Here is a 22,948-nt window from a genome sequence, read left to right as displayed (position 1 = left end):
AGAGTGTCTGTCTTATCATGTGTAGTGTGTGTAGAATGTCTGTCTTATCATGTGTAGTGTGTGTAGAGTCTGTCTTATCATGTGTAGTGTGTAGAGTCTGTCTTATCATGTGTAGTGTGTGTAGAGTGTCTGTCTTATCATGTGTAGTGTGTGTAGAGTGTCTGTCTTATCATGTGTAGTGTGTGTAGAGTGTCTGTCTTATCATGTGTAGTGTGTGTAGAGTGTCTGTCTTATCATGTGTAGTGTGTGTAGAGTGTCTGTCTTATCATGTGTAGTGTGTGTAGAGTGTCTGTCTTATCATGTGTAGTGTGTGTAGAGTGTCTGTCTTATCATGTGTAGTGTGTGTAGAGTGTCTGTCTAATCATGTGTAGTGTGTGTAGAGTGTCTGTCTTATCATGTGTAGTGTGTGTAGAGTGTCTGTCTTATCATGTGTAATGTGTGTAGCGTGTCTGTCTTATCATCTGTAGTGTGTGTAGAGTGTCTGTCTTATCATGTGTAGTGTGTGTAGAGTGTATGTCTTAACATGTGTAGTGTGTGTAGATTGTCTGTCTTATCATGTGTAGTGTGTGTAGAATGTCTGTCTTATCATGTGTAGTGTGTGTAGAGTCTGTCTTATCATGTGTAGTGTGTAGAGTGTCTGTCTTATCATCTGTAGTGTGTGTAGAGTGTCTGTCTTATCATGTGTAGTGTGTGTAGAGTGTCTGTCTTATCATGTGTAGTGTGTGTAGAGTGTCTGTCTTATCATGTGTAGTGTGTGTAGAGTGTCTGTCTTATCATGTGTAGTGTGTGTAGAGTGTCTGTCTTATCATGTGTAGTGTGTGTAGAGTGTCTGTCTTATCATGTGTAGTGTGTGTAGAGTGTCTGTCTTATCATGTGTAGTGTGTAGAGTGTCTGTCTTATCATGTGTAATGTGTGTAGCGTGTCTGTCTTATCATCTGTAGTGTGTGTAGAGTGTCTGTCTTATCATGTGTAGTGTGTGTAGAGTGTCTGTCTTAACATGTGTAGTGTGTGTAGATTGTCTGTCTTATCATGTGTAGTGTGTGTAGAGTGTCTGTCTTATCATGTGTAGTGTGTGTAGAGTGTCTGTCTTATCATGTGTAGTGTGTGTAGAGTGTCTGTCCTATCATCTGTAGTGTGTGTAGAGTGTCTGTCTTATCATGTGTAGTGTGTGTAGTGTCTGTCTTATCATGTGTAGTGTGTAGAGTTTCTGTCTTATCATGTGTAGTGTGTGTAGAGTGTCTGTCTTATCATGTGTAGTGTGTGTAGAGTGTCTGTCTGATCATGTGTAGTGTGTGTAGCGTGTCTGTCTTATCATCTGTAGTGTGTGTAGAGTGTCTGTCTTAACATGTGTAGAGTGTCTGTCTTATCATGTGTAGTGTGTGTAGAGTGTCTGTCTTATCATGTGTAGTGTGTGTAGAGTGGCTGTCTTATCATGTGTAGTGTGTGTAGAGTGTCTGTCCTATCATCTGTAGTGTGTGTAGAGTGTCTGTCTTATCATGTGTAGTGTGTGTATTGTCTGTCTTATCATGTGTCGTGTGTAGAGTGTCTGTCTTATCATGTGTAGTGTGTGTAGCGTGTCTGTCTTATCATGTGTAGTTTGTGTAGAGTGTCTGTCTTAACATGTGTAGTGTGTGTAGAGTGTCTGTCTTAACATGTGTAGTATGTGTAGAGTGTCTGTCTTATCATGTGTAGTGTGTGTAGAGTGTCTGTCTTATCATCTGTAGTGTGTGTAGAGTGTCTGTCTTATCATGTGTAGTGTGTGTAGTGTCTGTCTTATCATGTGTAGTGTGTGTAGAGTGTCTGTCTTATCATGTGTAGTGTGTGTAGAGTGTCTGTCCTATCATCTGTAGTGTGTGTAGAGTGTCTGTCTTATCATGTGTAGTGTGTGTAGTGTCTGTCTTATCATGTGTAGTGTGTGTAGAGTGTCTGTCTTATCATGTGTAGTGTGTGTCCATATGGTGTATTTATATGTTTTTTAAATCGGATTACCTGATGTGGAATAGAGTTCCATGTAGCCTTGGCTCTATGTAGTACTATGTGCCTCCCATGGTCTGTTCTGGACCTGGGGACTGTGAAGAGACCTCTGGTGGCATGTCTTGTGGGGTATGCATGGGTGTCTGAGCTGTGTGCTACTAGTTGAAACAGACACCTCGATGCATTCAGCATGTCAACACTTCTTACAAGATCAAGTAGTGATGAAGTCAATCTCTCCTCCACTTAGAGCCATGAGAGATTTATATGCATATTATTAATATTAGCTCTCCATGTACTGTACATTTAAGGGCCAGCCGCACTCTCCTGTTCTGAGCCACTGTTCCAAGATGGCACTGACAGACGTGAATGCTCTGCTTCTAGCTCCTAGAATAATTTCACTGTAAGGTTGTATTCGGCACATGAGACAAAGAAGAGGTGGAGAAGAGGTATTCAGAGTGGACTTCTAGTCCGACTCAGGAGGCGTGCACACCATCCACCGCTTCCAAGTATTTTACTCGCTAATGTTTAGTCCTTGGACAATAAAGTAGACAAGCTTAGGGGGGCCGTGCATTATCATGGTGAAACATGAGGTGATGGCGGCGGATGAATGGCACAACAATGGGCCTCAGGATCTCGTCACGGTAACTACCATTGATAAAATACAATTTTGTTCGTTGTCCGTAGCTTATGCCTGCCTGCCCATACCATAACCTCAGCGCCACCACCGGGCACTCTGTTCACAACGTTGACATCAGCAAATCCCTCGGCCACACAACGCCTTACACGCTGTCTTCCATCTGTCAGGTACAGTTGAAATGGGGATTCATCCATGGAGAGCACACTTCGCCAGCGTTACAGGGGCCATCGAAGGTGAGCTTTTGCCCACTGAAGTCGGTTACGTCGCCAAACTACAGTCAGGTCAAGACCCTTTTGAGGACACGAGCACACAGATCAGCTTCCCTTAGATGGTTTCTGACAGTTTGAGCAGAAATTCTGCTATTGTGCAAACCCACAGTTTCATCAGCTGTCGGGATGGCTGGTCACACGATCTTGCAGGTGAAGAAGCCAAATGTGGAGGTCCTGGGCAGGCGTGGTTGCACGTGGTGTGCGGTTGTGAGGCCAGTTGGTCGTACTGCCAAATTCTCTGAAACGACGTTGGAGGCAACTTATAATAAAGAAATCAACATTCAATTATCTTGCAACAGCTCTGGCGGGGACATTCCTGTGGACAGCATGGCAAATGCATGCTCCCTCAAAACTTGAGATATCTATGGCATTGTGTTGTGTAACAAAACTGCACATTTAATAGAGTGGCCTTATATTGTCCCCAACGCAAAGTGCACCTGTGTATTGATCCTCCTGTTTAATCAGATTTTTGATATGCCACACCTGTAAGGGGGATGGATTACCTTGGCAAATGAGAAATGCTTATTAACAGGGATGTAAACAAATGTGTACCCAAACAGATATAAGATTGTTGTTCGTATGGAACATTTCTGGTTTTTTATTTCATCTCATGAAACATGGCACCAACACTTCACAAGCGTTTATATTGTTGTTCAGTCTATTTATTGTGTTTCTTTGGAAAATGTAAGTTTTTGTTATTAACAAAATTGTATTAATAGTGGTTGAATATCACATGTTTAAACTATATAATTTAATAGTGGTTGAATATCACATGTTTAAACTATATAATTTAATAGTGGTTGAAAATGTTAATAGTGGTTGAATGTCACATGTTTAAACTATATCATTTAATAGTGGTTGAAAATGTTAATAGTGGTTGAATGCCACATGTTTAAACCAAATAATTGAATAGTGGTTGAAAATGTTAATAGTGGTTGAATGTCACATGTTTAAACCAAATAATTGAATAGTGGTTGAAAATGTTAATAGTGGTTGAATGGCACATGTTTAAACCAAATAATTGAATAGTGGTTGAAAATGTTGATGGTGGTTGAAAATCTCCACACTAGTTAGTTGTCTTACTATACAATGTTATTTGGGTCAGTAAGCGTTTCTTGGTGTTAATTTTAGATTTTCTCCAATGGTTCCAAAGGAATACTAAGGTCTACTTTGATCAAGACTGGGATTTAAAGGGGCTTTGACTGGCTCACACATATTGTATCATGTAATTGGTTGCCACGGCTTGCCAGAAAGAGGAAAGCATCAAAAACAAGAACAAATACATTTAGGCTTAATAAATCAATTGGGACATAAAACAGTCAGTCACAATTTGTGTTTTTCAGAGTACACAAAACCCAGAAAGCATTCCATTATTTAAATGCTCTGGCTCTGCAGAGAGCCTGATTTTTGATATTGCATATATTGTGAAATAAACCAGGTGAAATATTGCACATTCATTAAATGAAGAGGGCTTCTTTGGAGCCGTATAAGTGTGTGGAATGAGATTGAAATAGAAGAGTGGTTTGGGACAAGCATTGTAAAATGTCTTGTAGGCAACATGTACAGTCAGTCCCCTACATCTCAACATGTATAGTCAGTCCGCCACATCTCAACATGTACAGTCAATCCCCTACATCTCAACATGTACAGTCAATCCCCTACATCTCAACATGTATAGTCAGTCCCCTACATCTCAACATATACAGTCAGTCCCCTACATCTCAACATGTACAGTCAGTCCCCTACATCTCAACATGTATAGTCAGTCCGCCACATCTCAACATGTACAGTCAATCCCCTACATCTCAACATGTACAGTCAATCCCCTACATCTCAACAAGTACAGTCAGTCCCCTACATCTCAACATGTACAGTCAGTCCCCTATATCTCAACATATACAGTCAGTCCCCCACATCTCAACATGTACAGTCAGTCCCCTACATCTCAACATGTACAGTCAGTCCCCCACATCTCAACATGTACAGTCAGTCCCCTACATCTCAACATGTACAGTCAATCCCCTACATCTCAACAAGTACAGTCAGTCCCCTACATCTCAACATGTACAGTCAGTCCCCTATATCTCAACATATACAGTCAGTCCCCCACATCTCAACATGTACAGTCAGTCCCCTACATCTCAACATGTACAGTCAGTCCCCCACATCTCAACATGTACAGTCAGTCCCCTACATCTCAACATGTACAGTCAATCCCCTACATCTCAACATGTACAGTCAATCCCCTACATCTCAACATGTATAGTCAGTCCCCTACATCTCAACATATACAGTCAGTCCCCTACATCTCAACATGTACAGTCAGTCCCCTACATCTCAACATGTATAGTCAGTCCGCCACATCTCAACATGTACAGTCAATCCCCTACATCTCAACATGTACAGTCAATCCCCTACATCTCAACAAGTACAGTCAGTCCCCTACATCTCAACATGTACAGTCAGTCCCCTATATCTCAACATATACAGTCAGTCCCCCACATCTCAACATGTACAGTCAGTCCCCTACATCTCAACATGTACAGTCAGTCCCCCACATCTCAACATGTACAGTCAGTCCCCTACATCTCAACATGTACAGTCAATCCCCTACATCTCAACAAGTACAGTCAGTCCCCTACATCTCAACATGTACAGTCAGTCCCCTATATCTCAACATATACAGTCAGTCCCCCACATCTCAACATGTACAGTCAGTCCCCTACATCTCAACATGTACAGTCAGTCCCCCACATCTCAACATGTACAGTCAGTCCCCTATATCTCAACATGTACAGTCAATCCCCTACATCTCAACATGTACAGTCAGTCCCCTATATCTCAACATGTACAGTCAGTCTCCCACATCTCAACATGTACCGTCAGTCCCGTACATCTCAACATGTACAGTCAGTCCCCTATATCTCAACATGTACAGTCAGTCCCCCACATCTCAACATGTACAGTCAGTCCCCCACATCTCAACATGTATAGTCAGTCCCCTATATCTCAACATGTACAGTCAGTCCCCCACATCTCAACCTGTACCGTCAGTCCCCTACATCTCAACATGTACAGTCAATCCCCTACATCTCAACATGTACAGTCAGTCCCCTATATCTCAACATGTACAGTCAGTCCCCCACATCTCAACATGTACAGTCAATCCCCTACATCTCAACATGTATAGTCAGTCCCCTATATCTCAACATGTACAGTCAGTCCCCTATATCTCAACATGTACAGTCAGTCCCCTATATCTCAACATGTACAGTCAGTCCCCTATATCTCAACATGTACAGTCAGTCCCCCACATCTCAACATGTACACTCAGTAGCCCACATCTCAATAGAATCCTATTCCCTGTGGGGGGAGGCTGTGTGTGAAAAGTGTGTGTGTGTGCGTGCATGTGTGCATGCTCGCTTGCATATGTACTTCAGCATGTGGTCATCCATCTGTCCTTCCGTCAGTGAGTGTGTATGTGTCTGTCTGGTACCGGCAGTTTGTACTTCCTGAAATATGGTGCAACAGATGGTCACTTGCTATATCTGTGGGGAGTGTAATCATTTAAAGTGTTTGTATGTCTGTGTATGAACTCATGAAAAGGTCTGCAGATGAAGGCATGTTGAAGCTTTGTGGCTAAACATGTGTAATGTTGGTTGCAGTAATGGATGCTAGGTGTTAGTAATGGATGCTAGCAGCAGAAGGTGTTAGTAATGGATGCTAGCAGTAGAAGGTGTTAGTAATGGATGCTAGCAGTAGAAGGTGTTAGTAATGGATGCTAGGTGTTAGTAATGGATGCTAGGTGTTAGTAATGACACTAGGTGTTAGTAATGGATGATAGGTGTTAGTAATGAATGCTAGCAGCAGAAAGTGTTAGTAATGGATGCTAGCAGCAGAAGGTGTTAGTAATGGATGCTAGGTTTTAGTAATGGATGCTAGGTGTTAGTAATGATACGTGGTGTTAGTAATGGATGCTAGGTGTTAGTAATGGATGCTAGCAGCAGAAAGTGTTAGTAATGGATGCTAGCAGCAGAAGGTGTTAGTAATGGATGCTAGGTTTTAGTAATGGATGCTAGGTGTTAGTAATGGATGCTAGGTGTTAGTAATGGATGCTAGCAGCAGAAGGTGTTAGTAATGGATGATAGGTGTTAGTAATGGATGCTAGATGTTAGTAATATATTCTAGGTGTTAGAAATGGATGATAGCAGCAGAAGGTGTTAGTAATGGATGCTAGCAGCAGAAGATGTTAGTAATGGATGCGAGCAGCATAAGGTGTTAGTAATGGATGTGAGCAGCATAAGGTGTTAGTAATGGATGCTAGGTGTCAGTAATGGATGCTAGGAGTTAGTAATGGATGCTAGCAGCAGAAAGTGTTAGTAATGGATGCTAGCAGCAGAAGGTGTTAGTAATGGATGCTAGGTTTTAGTAATGGATGCTAGGTGTTAGTAATGACACTAGGTGTTAGTAATGGATGCTAGGTGTTAGTAATGGATGCTAGCAGCAGAAAGTGTTAGTAATGGATGCTAGCAGCAGAAGGTGTTAGTAATGGATGCTAGGTTTTAGTAATGGATGCTAGGTGTTAGTAATGGATGCTAGGTGTTAGTAATGGATGCTAGCAGCAGAAGGTGTTAGTAATGGATGATAGGTGTTAGTAATGGATGCTAGATGTTAGTAATATATTCTAGGTGTTAGAAATGGATGATAGCAGCAGAAGGTGTTAGTAATGGATGCTAGCAGCAGAAGATGTTAGTAATGGATGCGAGCAGCATAAGGTGTTAGTAATGGATGTGAGCAGCATAAGGTGTTAGTAATGGATGTGAGCAGCCTAAGGTGTTAGTAATGGATGCTAGGTGTTAGTAATGGATGCTAGGAGTTAGTAATGGATGCTAGGTGTTAGTAATGGATGCTAGGTGTTAGTAATGATGCTAGCAGCAGAAGGTTTTAGTAATGGATGCTAGCAGTAGAAGGTGTTAGTAAAGGATGTAAGCAGCAGAATGTGTTAGTAATGGATGTAAGCAGCAGAAGGTGTTAGTAATGGATGCCAGCAGCAGAAGGTGTTAGTAATGGATGATAGGTGTTAGTAATGGATGCTAGTAGCAGGACGTTTTAGTAATGGATGCTAGCAGCAGAAGGTGTTAGTAATGGAAGCTAGCAGCTTATGGTGTTGGTAATGGATGCTAGGTGTTAGTAATGGATGCTAGGTGTTAGTAATGGAGGCTAGCAGCAGAAGAAGTTAGTAATGGATGCGAGCAGCATAAGGTGTTAGTAATGGATGCTAGGTGTTAGTAATGGATGCTAGTAGCAGAAAGTTTTAGTAATGGATGCTAGCAGCAGAAGGTGTTAGTAATGGATGCTAGCAGTAGAAGGTGTTAGTAAAGGATGTAAGCAGCAGAAGGTGTTAGTAAAGGATGTAAGCAGCAGAATGTGTTAGTAATGGATGCTAGCAGTAGAAGTTGTTAGTAATGGTTTCCAGGTGTTAGTAATGGATGCTGGCAGCAGAAGGTTAGTAATGGATGCTAGGTTAGTCATGGATGCTAGCAGGTTAGTAATAGATGCTACCAGCAGAAGGTGTTAGTAATGGATGCTAGCAGTAGAAGGTGTTAGTAATGGATGCTAGCAGTAGAAGGTGTTAGTAATGGATTATAGGTGTTAGTAATGGACGCTAGCAGCAGAAGGTGTTAGTAATGGATGCCAGCAGTAGAAGGTGTCAGTAATGGATGCTAGCAGTAGAAGGTGTTAGTAATGGATGCTAGCAGTAGAAGGTGTTAGTAATGGATGCTAGCAGTAGAAGGTGTTAGTAATGGATTCTAGGTGTTAGTAATGGATGCTAGCAGCAGAAGGTGTTAATAATGGATGCTAGCAGTAGAAGGTGTCGGTAATGGATGCTAGGTGTTAGTAATGGATGCTACGTGTTAGTAATGGATGCTAGTAGAAGAAAGTTTGAGTAATGGATGATAGCAGCAGAATGTGTTAGTAATGGATGCTAGCAGCAGAAGGTGTTAGTAATGGATGCTAGGTGTTAGTAATGGATGCTAGATGTTAGTAATGGATGCTAGGTGTTAGTAATAGATGCTACCAGCAGAAAGTGTTAGTAATGGATGCTAGCAGCAGAAGGTGTTAATAATGAATGCTAGCAGCAGAATGTGTTAGTACTGGATGCTATCGGCAAAATGTTTTAGTAATGGTTGCTAGGTGTTAGTAATGGATGCTAGGTGTTAGTCATGGATGCTAGCAGCAGAAGGTGTTAGTAATGGATGCTAGGTGTTAGTAATGGATGCTTGGTTTTAGTCATGGACGCTAGCAGCAGAAGGTTAGTAATGGATGCTATCTGGTTAGTAATGGATGCTAGCAGCAGAAGGTGTTATTAATGGATGCTAGGTGTTAGTAATGGATGCTAGCAGCAGACGGTTTTAGTAATGGATGCTAGCAGCGGAAGGTGTTAGTAATGGATGTAAGCAGCAGAAGGTGTTAGTAATGGATGCCAGCAGCAGAAGGTGTTAGTAATGGATGATAGGTGTTAGTAATGGATGCTAATAGCAGGACGTTTTAGTAATGGATGCTAGCAGCAGAAGGTGTTAGTAATGAAAGCTAGCAGCTTAAGGTGTTAGTCATGGATGCTAGGTGTTAGTAATGGATGCTAGATGTTAGTAATGGATGCTAGGTGTTAGTAATGGATGCTAGCAGCAGAAGGTGTTAGTAATGGATGCTAGCAGCAGAAGAAGTTAGTAATGGATGCGAGCAGCATAAGGTGTTAGTAATGGATGCTAAGTGTTAGTAATGGATGCTAGGTGTTAGTAATGGATGCTAGTAGCAGAAAGTTTTAGTAATGGATGCTAGCAGCAGAAGGTGTTAGTAATGGATGCTAGCAGTAGAAGGTGTTAGTAAAGGATGTAAGCAGCAGAATGTGTTAGTAATGGATGTAAGCAGCAGAAGGTGTTAGTAATGGATGCTAGCAGTAGAAGTTGTTAGTAATGGTTTCCAGGTGTTAGTAATGGATGCTAGCAGCAGAAGGTTAGTAATGGATGCTAGGTTAGTAATGGATGCTAGCAGGTTAGTAATAGATGCTAGCAGCAGAAGGTGTTAGTAATGGATGCTAGCAGTAGAAGGTGTTAGTAATGGATGCTAGCAGTAGAAGGTGTTAGTAATGGATTATAGGTGTTAGTAATGGATGCTAGCAGCAGAAGGTGTTAGTAATGGATGCCAGCAGTAGAAGGTGTCAGTAATGGATGCTAGCAGTAGAAGGTGTTAGTAATGGATGCTAGCAGTAGAAGGTGTTAGTAATGGATGCTAGCAGTAGAAGATGTTAGTAATGGATTCTAGGTGTTAGTAATGGATGCTAGCAGCAGAAGGTGTTAATAATGGATGCTAGCAGTAGAAGGTGTCGGGTAATGGATGCTAGGTGATAGTAATGGATGCTACGTGTTAGTAATGGATGCTAGTAGAAGAAAGTTTGAGTAATGGATGATAGCAGCAGATTGTGTTAGTAATGGATGCTAGCAGCAGAAGGTGTTAGTAATGGATGCTACGTGTTAGTAATGGATGCTAGTAGAAGAAAGTTTGAGTAATGGATGATAGCAGCAGAATGTGTTAGTAATGGATGCTACCAGCAGAAAGTGTTAGTAATGGATGCTAGCAGCAGAAGGTGTTAATAATGAATGCTAGCAGCAGAATGTGTTAGTAATGGATGCTATCGGCAAAATGTTTTAGTAATGGATGCTAGCAGCAGAAGATTTTAGTAATGGTTGCTAGGTGTTAGTAATGGATGCTAGGTGTTAGTCATGGATGCTAGCAGCAGAAGGTGTTAGTAATGGATGCTAGGTGTTAGTAATGGATGCTTGGTGTTAGTAATGGACGCTAGCAGCAGAAGGTTAGTAATGGATGCTAGGTTAGTAATGGATGCTAGGTGTTAGTAATGGATGCTAGCAGCAGACGGTTTTAGTAATGGATGCTAGCAGCGGAAGGTGTTAGTAATGGATGCTAGCAGCATAAGGTTTTAGTAATGGATGCTAGGTGTTAGTAATGGATACTAGGTTAGTAATGGATGCTAGCAGGTTAGTAATGGATGCTAGCAGCAGAAGGTGTTATTAATGGATGCTAGCAGCAGAAGGTGTTAGATATGGATGCTAGCAGCAGAAGGTGTTAGCAATGGATGCTAGCAGTGGAAGGTGTTAGTAATGGATGCTAGGTGTTAGTAATGGATGCTAGGTGTTCGTAATGGATGCTAGGTGTTAGTAATGAATACTAGGTGTTAGTGATGGATGCTAGCAGCAAAAGGTGTTAGTAATGGATGCTAGCAGCAGAAGGTGTTAGTAATGATGCTAGCAGCAGAAGGTGTTAGTAATGATGCTAGCAGCACAAAGTGTTAGTAATGGATGCTAGGTGTTAGTAATGGATGCTAGGTGTTAGTAATGGTTGCTAGGTGTTAGTGATGCATGCTAGCAGCAGAAGGTGTTAGTAATGGATGCCAATAGCAGAAGGTGTTAGTAATGATGCTAGCAGCAGAAGATGTATGTAATGGATGCCTGCTAGCAGAAGGTGTTAGTAATGATGCTAGCAGCAGAAGGTGTTAGTAATGATGCTAGCAGCACAAAGTGTTAGTAATGGATGCTAGATGTTAGTAATGGATGCTAGGTGTTAGTAATGATGCTAGCAGCAGAAGGTTTTAGTAATGGATGCTAGCAGCAGAAGGTGTTAGTAATGGATGCCAGCAGCAGAAGGTGTTAGTAATGATGCTAGCAGCAGAAGGTGTTAGTAATGGATGCCAGCAGCAGAAGGTGTTAGTAATGGATGCCAGCAGCAGAAGGTGTTAGTAATGATGCTAGCAGCAGAAGATGTATGTAATGGATGCCTGCTAGCAGAAGGTGTTAGTAATGATGCTAGCAGCAGAAGGTGTTAGTAATGATGCTAGCAGCACAAAGTGTTAGTAATGGATGCTAGATGTTAGTAATGGATGCTAGGTGTTAGTAATGATGCTAGCAGCAGAAGGTTTTAGTAATGGATGCTAGCAGCAGAAGGTTTTAGTAATGGATGCTAGCAGCAGAAGGTTTTAGTAATGGATGCTAGCAGCAGAAGGTTTTAGTAATGGATGCTAGCAGCAGAAGGTTTTAGTAATGGATGCTAGCAGCAGAAGATGTATGTAATGGATGCCTGCTAGCAGAAGGTGTTAGTAATGATGCTAGCAGCAGAAGGTTTTAGTAATGGATGCTAGCAGCAGAAGGTTTTAGTAATGGATGCTAGCAGCAGAAGGTTTTAGTAATGGATGCTAGCAGCAGAAGGTTTTAGTAATGATGCTAGCAGCAGAAGGTGTTAGTAATGATGCTAGCAGCAGAAGGTTTTAGTAATGGATGCTAGCAGCAGAAGGTTTTAGTAATGGATGCTAGCAGCAGAAGGTGTTAGTAATGATGCTAGCAGCAGAAGGTTTTAGTAATGGATGCTAGCAGCAGAAGGTTTTAGTAATGGATGCTAGCAGCAGAAGGTGTTAGTAATGATGCTAGCAGCAGAAGGTTTTAGTAATGGATGCTAGCAGCAGAAGGTTTTAGTAATGGATGCTAGCAGCAGAAGGTTTTAGTAATGGATGCTAGCAGCAGAAGGTGTTAGTAATGGATGCTAGCAGCAGAAGGTTTTAGTAATGGATGCTAGCAGCAGAAGGTTTTAGTAATGGATGCTAGCAGCAGAAGGTTTTAGTAATGGATGCTAGCAGCAGAAGGTTTTAGTAATGGATGCTAGCAGCAGAAGGTGTTAGTAATGGATGCTAGCAGCAGAAGGTGTTAGTAATGGATGCTAGCAGCAGAAGGTGTTAGTAATGGATGCTAGCAGCAGAAGGTGTTAGTAATGGATGCTAGATGTTAGTAATGGATGCTAGGTTTTAGTAATGGATGCTAGGTGTTAGTAATGGATGCTAGCAGCAGAAGAGAAATCCATAGGCTTGTGAACTGTATTATTTAGTGTTCCGCATGAGTAACGAGACCCAAGCAGGCCTGTTAACCCTCCTACACACACACACTGCCTTAACTTAGTTTAACCCCAGGACGAGAAGCAGACACAAATACAAATACACACACAGACATGCACACACACTAGGATACCCCAGGCGCCAAGCATCATCAGTACATTTCTACCCAATGCACTTCTGCGTCTTTGTCATCTTAACATCTGCACTACAGATTCAACACAGAGTGGTAATGGGGTGTGTGATTCCAGATGAGGGAAGGTGTGTGGGTGTGTGTGTGTTTCTGTGTGTGTGTGTGTGTCTGTGTGTGTGTCTGTGTCTGTGTCTGTGTCTGTGTCTGTGTCTCTGTGTGTGTGTGTGTGTGTGTGTGTGTGTGGTTAACATACAATTTTTATCTCACATTTCCCAGACAGTCTTTCTTCAGCCGCTGTCTGTGTAACTTCTAGCTAGGGGAGATGGCATGGCTGGGGTATGGATGGTGTTTCATGTCCTGCTGATCACTAAACTTGATATCACTCTCTTCTGTCATCTTTTCATTTACAGGTACAATGGGAGAATATGAGCCTAAAATCGAGGTGCATTTCCCCCAGTCTGTCCTGGCTGCCAGAGGAGTCACCGTGAGTCTGGAGTGTTTCGCCCTGGGGAAGTAAGTACAGAAACATCCAAGCTGTTTGATCCCCTGAACATCCACATATCTCCGTTATGGTGGAACTTAGTGTTACAGAGTTCATGTTACGTTCCTAAAATTCCCCAGTTTTCCAGAAATCCCAGCTGGAAGATTCCTGGAATGGGAAGGAATTAAAAGGAAATCCAGGAACTCTCCAACATGCATTGTCCGAATAACTGGGAAAATTTGGGAACATTACTGGGATTCTAAGTAAAATGCAAGCAAGAACCCCCAGTAGATTCACTGACTATCAAATCTCTTTTCAACACTCGCAACAACCACCAGTAGAACCATTCCCCATCCTCCCTCATTAAACACTCTAACAACCTCCGGTAGATCCTGTTGTTACCATCCCTTATTCAACACTATCAACAACCACCACTAGATTAATTTACTATAATCCCTTATTCAACACTATCAACAACCACCACTAGATTAATTAACTATAAACCCTTATTCAACACTATCAACAACCACCGGTAGATTAATTTACTATAATCCCTTATTCAACACTATCAACAACCACCACTAGATTAATTTACTATAATCCCTTATTCAACACTATCAACAACCACCACTAGATTAATTTACTATAATCCCTTATTCAACACTATCAACAACCACCACTAGATTAATTTACTATAATCCCTTATTCAACACTATCAACAACCACCACTAGATTAATTAACTATAAACCCTTATTCAACACTATCAACAACCACCGGTAGATTAATTTACTATAATCCCTTATTCAACACTATCAACAACCACCACTAGATTAATTTACTATAATCCCTTATTCAACACTATCAACAACCACCACTAGATTAATTTACTATAATCCCTTATTCAACACTATCAACAACCACCACTAGATTAATTTACTATAATCCCTTATTCAACACTATCAACAACCACCGGTAGATTAATTTACTATAATCCCTTATTCAACACTATCAACAACCACCGGTAGATTAATTTACTATAATCCCTTATTCAACACTATCAACAACCACCACTAGATTAATTTACTATAATCCCTTATTCAACACTATCAACAACCACCGGTATAATAATTTACTATAATCCCTTATTCAACACTATCAACAACCACCACTAGATTAATTTACTATAATCCCTTATTCAACACTATCAACAACCACCGGTATATTAATTTACTATAATCCCTTATTCAACACTATCAACAACCACCGGTAGATTAATTTACTATAATCCCTTATTCAACACTATCAACAACCACCACTAGATTAATTTACTATAATCCCTTATTCAACACTATCAACAACCACCACTAGATTAATTTAATATAATCCCTTATTCAACACTATCAACAACCACCGGTAGATTGATTTACTATAATCCCTTATTCAACACTATCAACAACCACCACTAGATTAATTTACTATAATCCCTTATTCAACACTATCAACAACCACCGGTAGATTAATTTACTATAATCCCTTATTCAACACTATCAACAACCACCGGTAGATTAATTTACTATAATCCCTTATTCAACACTATCAACAACCACCACTAGATTAATTTACTATAATCCCTTATTCAACACTATCAACAACCACCGGTATAATAATTTACTATAATCCCTTATTCAACACTATCAACAACCACCACTAGATTAATTTACTATAATCCCTTATTCAACACTATCAACAACCACCGGTAGATTAATTTACTATAATCCCTTATTCAACACTATCAACAACCACCGGTAGATTAATTTAATATAATCCCTTATTCAACACTATCAACAACCACCGGTAGATTGATTTACTATAATCCCTTATTCAACACTATCAACAACCACCACTAGATTAATTTACTATAATCCCTTATTCAACACTATCAACAACCACCGGTAGATTAATTTACTATAATCCCTTATTCAACACTATCAACAACCACCGGTAGATTAATTTACTATAATCCCTTATTCAACACTATCAACAACCACCACTAGATTAATTTACTATAATCCCTTATTCAACACTATCAACAACCACCGGTATAATAATTTACTATAATCCCTTATTCAACACTATCAACAACCACCACTAGATTAATTTACTATAATCCCTTATTCAACACTATCAACAACCACCGGTATATTAATTTACTATAATCCCTTATTCAACACTATCAACAACCACCGGTAGATTAATTTAATATAATCCCTTATTCAACACTATCAACAACCACCGGTAGATTGATTTACTATAATCCCTTATTCAACACTATCAACAACCACCACTAGATTAATTTACTATAATCCCTTATTCAACACTATCAACAACCACCGGTAGATTAATTTACTATAATCCCTTATTCAACACTATCAACAACCACCGGTAGATTAATTTACTATAATCCCTTATTCAACACTATCAACAACCACCACTAGATTAATTTACTATAATCCCTTATTCAACACTATCAACAACCACCGGTATAATAATTTACTATAATCCCTTATTCAACACTATCAACAACCACCACTAGATTAATTTACTATAATCCCTTATTCAACACTATCAACAACCACCGGTATATTAATTTACTATAATCCCTTATTCAACACTATCAACAACCACCGGTAGATTAATTTACTATAATCCCTTATTCAACACTATCAACAACCACCACTAGATTAATTTACTATAATCCCTTATTCAACACTATCAACAACCACCACTAGATTAATTTACTATAATCCCTTATTCAACACTATCAACAACAACCGGTAGATTAATTTACTATAATCCCTTATTCAACACTATCAATAAGCACCGGTAGATCAAATCAAATCAAATCAAATTGCTTTATATAGCCCTTCGTACATCAGCTGATATCTCAAAGTGCTGTACAGAAGCCCAGCCTAAAACCCCAGCAAGGAATGCAGGTGTAGAAGCACGGTGGCTAGAAAAAACTACCTAGAAAGGCCAAAACCTAGGAAGAAACCTAGAGAGGAACCAGGCTATGTGGGGTGGCCAGTCCTCTTCTGGCTGTGCCGGGTGGAGATTATAACAGAACATGGCCAAGATGTTCAAATGTTCATAAATGACCAGCATGTTCGAATAATAATAAGGCAGAACAGTTGAAACTGGAGCAGCAGCACGGTCAGGTGGACTGGGGACAGCAAGGAGTCATCATGTCAGGTAGTCCTGGGGCATGGTCCTAGGGCTCAGGTCAGTTGAAACTGGAGCAGCAGCACGGCCAGGTGGACTGGGGACAGCAAGGAGTCATCATGTCAGGTAGTCCTGGGGCATGGTCCTAGGGCTCAGGTCCTCCAAGAGAGAGAAAGAAAGAGTGAAGGAGAGAATTAGAGAACGCACACTTAGATTCACACAGGACACCGAATAGGATAGGAGAAGTACTCCAGATACAACAAAACTGACCCTAGCCCCCCGACACATAAACTACTGCAGCATAAATACTGGAGGCTGAGACAGGAGGGGTCAGGAGACACTGTGGCCCCATCCGAGGACACCCCCGGACATGGCCAAACAGGAAGGATCCTGTTGTTACCATCCCTTATCCAACACTATCAACAACCACCCTTAGATGAATTTACTATAAACCCTTATTCAACACTATCAACAACCACCACTAGATTAATTTACTATAATCCCTTATTCAACACTATCAACAACCACCAGTAGATTAATTTACTATAATCCCTTATTCAACACTATCAACAACCACCGGTAGATTAATTTACTATAATCCCTTATTCAACACTATCAACAACCACCACTAGATTAATTTACTATAATCCCTTATTCAACACTATCAACAACCACCACTAGATTAATTTACTATAATCCCTTATTCAACACTATCAACAACCACCACTAGATTAATTTACTATAATCCCTTATTCAACACTATCAACAACCACCACTAGATTAATTTACTATAATCCCTTATTCAACACTATCAACAACCACCACTAGATTAATTTACTATAATCCCTTATTCAACACTATCAACAACCACCACTAGATTAATTTACTATAATCCCTTATTCAACACTATCAACAACCACCACTAGATTAATTTACTATAATCCCTTATTCAACACTATCAACAACCACCACTAGATTAATTTACTATAATCCCTTATTCAACACTATCAACAACCACCGGTAGATTAATTTACTATAATCCCTTATTCAACACTATCAACAACCACCACTAGATTAATTTACTATAATCCCTTATTCAACACTATCAACAACCACCACTAGATTAATTTACTATAATCCCTTATTCAACACTATCAACAACCACCGGTAGATTAATTTACTATAATCCCTTATTCAACACTATCAACAACCACCACTAGATTAATTTACTATAATCCCTTATTCAACACTATCAACAACCACCACTAGATTAATTTACTATAATCCCTTATTCAACACTATCAACAACCACCACTAGATTAATTTACTATAATCCCTTATTCAACACTATCAACAACCACCACTAGATTAATTTACTATAATCCCTTATTCAGTGTAATAATATGCTTGGTTAAATACATTTTCATAATGGTTGTATTAAAACATTTTCCAGATGAAATCATTCCCGTACACTACTGATACTAATTGCTATGTTTCTTGTAAAGTGGGTTAACCAAACCCTAAACAGCAACACACTACAGTTCAGAGCCGTATACAAACATGGAGAAGGCTATAAGACTAATGACCATGTACAGAACACTGTTGTGTAGGCTATGACTCGGCTACACATCCACTCACTATTGTAAACGTCTATAAGAGCCAAAAACCTTTCCTATATTAACATTCACTCCAGGCTGGATGTTGAGCCACTGTATTACCAGTTTGAGCCATCATGGCCGGCTAGATGGCTTGTTAGTGCTGGTGGAAGCAGGAGTGGAGAGGAAACTGAGCCCTGGGGAGCCATGTGTTGTGATAATGGAAAGTAATGCCAGCCAATGTTTGCAGGGTGTTTTTAATGTCTGTTGTGTAGCGTGGAAGCCAAGGTTAAGACTGTGAAAGATAGAGCCACCACCAGCAGACTGCCCAAGAGGGAAAAACACACTCACATTTGTCAGCACGGTACAGGCCAATATCACAGAGACCAGGACCACTTGTCTATGCTGCTGAGTGTCACCTACGGTGCCTGGTTTCTTGGTTTTCAAAGCAGCATGACATGAAGGGTGGAGTTTTAACTGCTGCTGTATACTGTGTGATAATAATGATCATTCTGTAAAAGCTTGATGTAGCCCTAATGGATTCTGGATGTAGAACAGGCAGCACTTTGAAAATAAATACAAATATCAAATGAACATGTAATTGAATAAATCTGTAGAGCATCAGACAGACAGAGACAGGCGATCACACCAACAACAGAGTTGGTTAAAGATGTTTACACCCTCTTGTTGATCTCCCAAGGCACAGCTTAAAAGGATTGTTTTGCATAACAAGATAATTGTTCCTATCCAAACATAATCCTGTTTCATTCCTACTTCTTATTTTGTTTATAATGATTATTTGTGTTGAATAATGCATAACCGATTCCCAACTAGAGTGCAAACAGCCTCTAATCTGAAGCTACCACTGAAGGACCTAGTAATTATTTACAATGCTTTCAAGGGGTTGCTGTCTGAGTCAGTCATTTACAATGAATGATCTACATTAGAATAATAAGTAATTGCCAAAGCCTATAGACATTACCCTGACTGCATGCTTACTCTCCCATCTCCTCTGCTTGACTTTATTCTATTAAAACTTATACAGGAGCTCAGCAAACAGACTGCAGTAGACCTTGAACTGCTCTCCCCGCATGCATCCCAAATGATACCCTATTCCCTATGTAGTGCACTACTTTTGACCAGGGCCCATAGTGGTATAGGGTGCCATTTGGGAGGCAGACCCGGTCTCTTAACTAATTTGGGCCTGATTGCTGTCATTGGCATGGTGATCCTGGTGACTTTACCCCTCTACACCAACAAATGAATGATTTATCAATGTGGTCTATTAGGAAATGCCAGTCTTTATACTGTGAACTTGACATTTGTTTAGTTCTCGTTCCTGTCGATCAATATGTATGATGGCCGCAGGTTCAGATGGAAGACAGAATGGTCTTGGTGTGGATATTGGAAAAGGCCCAAGCTTTTTTTATTCTCTGTAGTGTAGACAACACCAGCTGTCTGGCTGTCTGTCTGGCTGGATGTCAGTTTAGGGATATCTGTCAATGACACCACTGTGTGGGGAACTGTCTGAAGATTGAGGTTTACAGGCTGAAAAAATTAAACTGGCCTGTATGTGTAAAAATTAACCAATATTTTTAAATGGTCTATGATGACATTTTGTCCATGTTGGGCTACTGTACATTGACGCTCTATGGGTTCATTAGTATCCTGTCAGAAGGACCATGTTCTATGGATTGATTAGTGTCCTGTCAGAAGGACCATGTTCTATGGATTGATTAGTGTCAACGATACGAAAGAGAGATTGAACAGGCTAGTAATAGGGGTAACAACAATTTCGGCAACAATCGGTTTAGAAAGAGGGGGTCCAGATTGTCTAGCCCGGCTGATTTGTAGGAGTCCAGATTTTGCAGCTCTTTCAGAACATCAGCTATCTGGATTTGGGTAAAGGCGGTTGCTGTGGAGGGTGCCGGGCAGTTGACCGGGGTAGGGTAGCCAGGTGGAAAGCATGGCCAGCCGTAGAGAAATGCTTCTTGAAATTCTGAATTATTGTGGATTTATCGGTGGTGACAGTGTTTCCTAGCCTCAGAGCAGTGGGCAGCTGGGAGGAGGTGCTCTTATTCTTATTCTAATAGTTGTAGCAGTTTTAATAGTTCTAATAGTTCTAGTAGTTATTGTGCTTCTAATAGTTCTAACAGTTCTCATAATTATCATAGTTCTAATAGTTCTCATAGTTCTAATAATTATCATAGTTCTAATAGTTCTCTTAGTTCTGGTGTTTCTCATAGTTCTAGTAGTTCTAATAGTTCTAGTGTTTCTAATAGTTCTAATTGTTATTGTAGTTCTCCAAGTTCTTATAGTTCTAGTTGTTATAGTAGTTCTAATAGTTCTCTTAGTTCTGGTGTTTCTCATAGTTCTAATAGTTCTAGGGTTTCTAATAGTTCTAATTGTTATTGTAGTTCTCCAAGTTCTTATAGTTCTAGTTGTTCTAATAGTTCTAGTAGTTCTAGTATTTCTAATAGTTTGACTTGTTCTAATAGTTCTAGCAGTTTTAATAGTTATAGTAGTTATTGTGTTTCTATTAGTTCTAATAGTTCTAGTACTTCTAATAGTTCTCTTAGTTCTGGTGATTCTCATGGTTCTAGTAGTTCTAATAGTTCTAGTGTTTCTAATAGTTCTAATTGTTATTGTAGTTCTCCAAGTTCTCCAAGTTCTTATAGTTCTAGTTGTTCTAGTAGTTCTAGTATTTCTAATAGTTTGACTTGTTCTAATAGTTCTAGCAGTTTTAATAGTTATAGTAGTTATTGTGTTTCTATTAGTTCTAATAGTTCTCATAGTTCTCATAGTTATAATATTTATAATAGATCTCATAGTTATTTTACTTCTAGCAGTTTTAATAGTTATAGTAGTGCTAATAGTTCTAGTAGTTCTAGTATTTCTAATAGTTTGACTTGTTCTAATAGTTCTAGCAGTTTTAATAGTTATATTAGTTATTGTATTTCTATTAGTTCTCATAGTTCTCATATTTATAATATTACTCATAGTTATTTTACTTCTAGCAGTTTTAATAGTTATAGTAGTTATTGTGTTTCTATTAGTTCTAATAGTTCTCATAGTTCTCATAGTTCTCATAGTTCTCATAGTTCTCATAGTTATAATATTTATAAGAGATCTCATAGTTATTTTACTTCTAGTAGTTCTAATAGTTCTCTTAGTTCTGGTGTTTCTCATAGTTCTAGTAGTTCTAATAGTTCTAGTGTTTCTAATAGTTCTAATAGTTCTAGTGTTTCTCATAGTTCTAGTATTTCTAATAGTTTGACTTGTTCTAATAGTTCTAGTGTTTCTATTAGTTCTAATTGTTATTGTAGTTCTCCAAGTTCTTATAGTTCTAGTTGTTCTAATAGTTCTAGTAGTTCTAGTATTTCTAATAGTTTGACTTGTTCTAATAGTTCTAGCAGTTTTAATAGTTATAGTAGTTATTGTGTTTCTATTAGTTCTAATAGTTCTCATAGTTCTCATAGTTATAATATTTATAATAGATCTCATAGTTATTTTACTTCTAGCAGTTTTAATAGTAATATTAGTTATTGTGTTTCTATTAGTTCTAATAGTTCTCATAGTTCTCATAGTTATAATATTTGTAAGAGATCTCATAGTTATTTTACTTCTAATAGTTCTAATAGTTCTAGTGTTTCTAATAGTTCTAATTGTTATTGTAGTTCTCCAAGTTCTTATAGTTCTAGTTGTTATAGTAGTTCTAGTAGTTCTAATAGTTCTCATAGTTCTCATAGTTCTCATAGTTATAATATTTATAATAGATCTCATAGTTATTTTACTTCTAGCAGTTTTAATAGTTATAGTAGTTATTGTGTTTCTATTAGTTCTAATAGTTCTAATAGTTCTCATAGTTATAATATTTATAATAGTTCTCATAGTTATTTTACTTCTAGCAGTTTTAATAGTTATAGTAGTTATTGTGTTTCTATTAGTTCTAATAGTTTTAATAGTTCTCATAGTTCTCATAGTTATAATATTTATAAGAGATCTCATAGTTATTTTACTTCTAATAGTTCTAATAGTTCTCATAGTTCTCATAGTTCTCATAGTTATAATATTTATAATAGATCTCATAGTTATTTTACTTCTAGCAGTTTTAATAGTTATATTAGTTATTGTGTTTCTATTAGTTCTAATAGTTCTCATAGTTCTCATAGTTATAATATTTATAAGAGATCTCATAGTTATTTTACTTCTAGCAGTTTTAATAATTATAGTAGTTATTGTGTTTCTATTAGTTCTAATAGTTCTCATAGTTCTAGTGTTTCTATTAGTTCTAATTGTTATTGTAGTTCTCCAAGTTCTTATAGTTCTAGTTGTTCTAGTAGTTCTAGTATTTCTAATAGTTTGACTTGTTCTAATAGTTCTAGCAGTTTTAATAGTTATAGTAGTTATTGTGTTTCTATTAGTTCTAATAGTTCTCATAGTTCTAGTGTTTCTATTAGTTCTAATTGTTATTGTAGTTCTCCAAGTTCTTATAGTTCTAGTTGTTCTAATAGTTCTAGTAGTTCTAGTATTTCTAATAGTTTGACTTGTTCTAATAGTTCTAGCAGTTTTAATAGTTATAGTAGTTATTGTGTTTCTAATAGTTGTAATATTTCTAGCAGTTTTAATATTTATAATAGTTCTAATAGTTCTAGTGTTTCTAATATTTCTAATTGTTTTTATAGTT

At 38.7% G+C, this 22,948-nt stretch overlaps 1 protein-coding gene across 1 annotated transcript in view; it reads left to right on the top strand.

Moving 5' to 3' along the window:
- LOC139382346 (contactin-5-like) overlaps positions 1-22,948 on the top strand; it is a 313,518-nt gene that overhangs the window by 101,953 nt on the left and 188,617 nt on the right. Inside the window, exon 6 of the mRNA XM_071126317.1 lies at positions 13,376-13,478. Coding sequence (XP_070982418.1) covers positions 13,376-13,478 — 103 coding nt within the window. The remainder of the gene's footprint in view (positions 1-13,375; positions 13,479-22,948) is intronic.

Source organism: Oncorhynchus clarkii, chromosome 24, assembly GCF_045791955.1.
Source record: "Oncorhynchus clarkii lewisi isolate Uvic-CL-2024 chromosome 24, UVic_Ocla_1.0, whole genome shotgun sequence".
NCBI classification, from domain to species: Eukaryota; Metazoa; Chordata; class Actinopteri; order Salmoniformes; family Salmonidae; genus Oncorhynchus; species Oncorhynchus clarkii.
The sequence above is the reverse complement of the archived record's forward strand: the minus strand, read 5'-3'. Positions and strand labels throughout refer to the sequence as shown.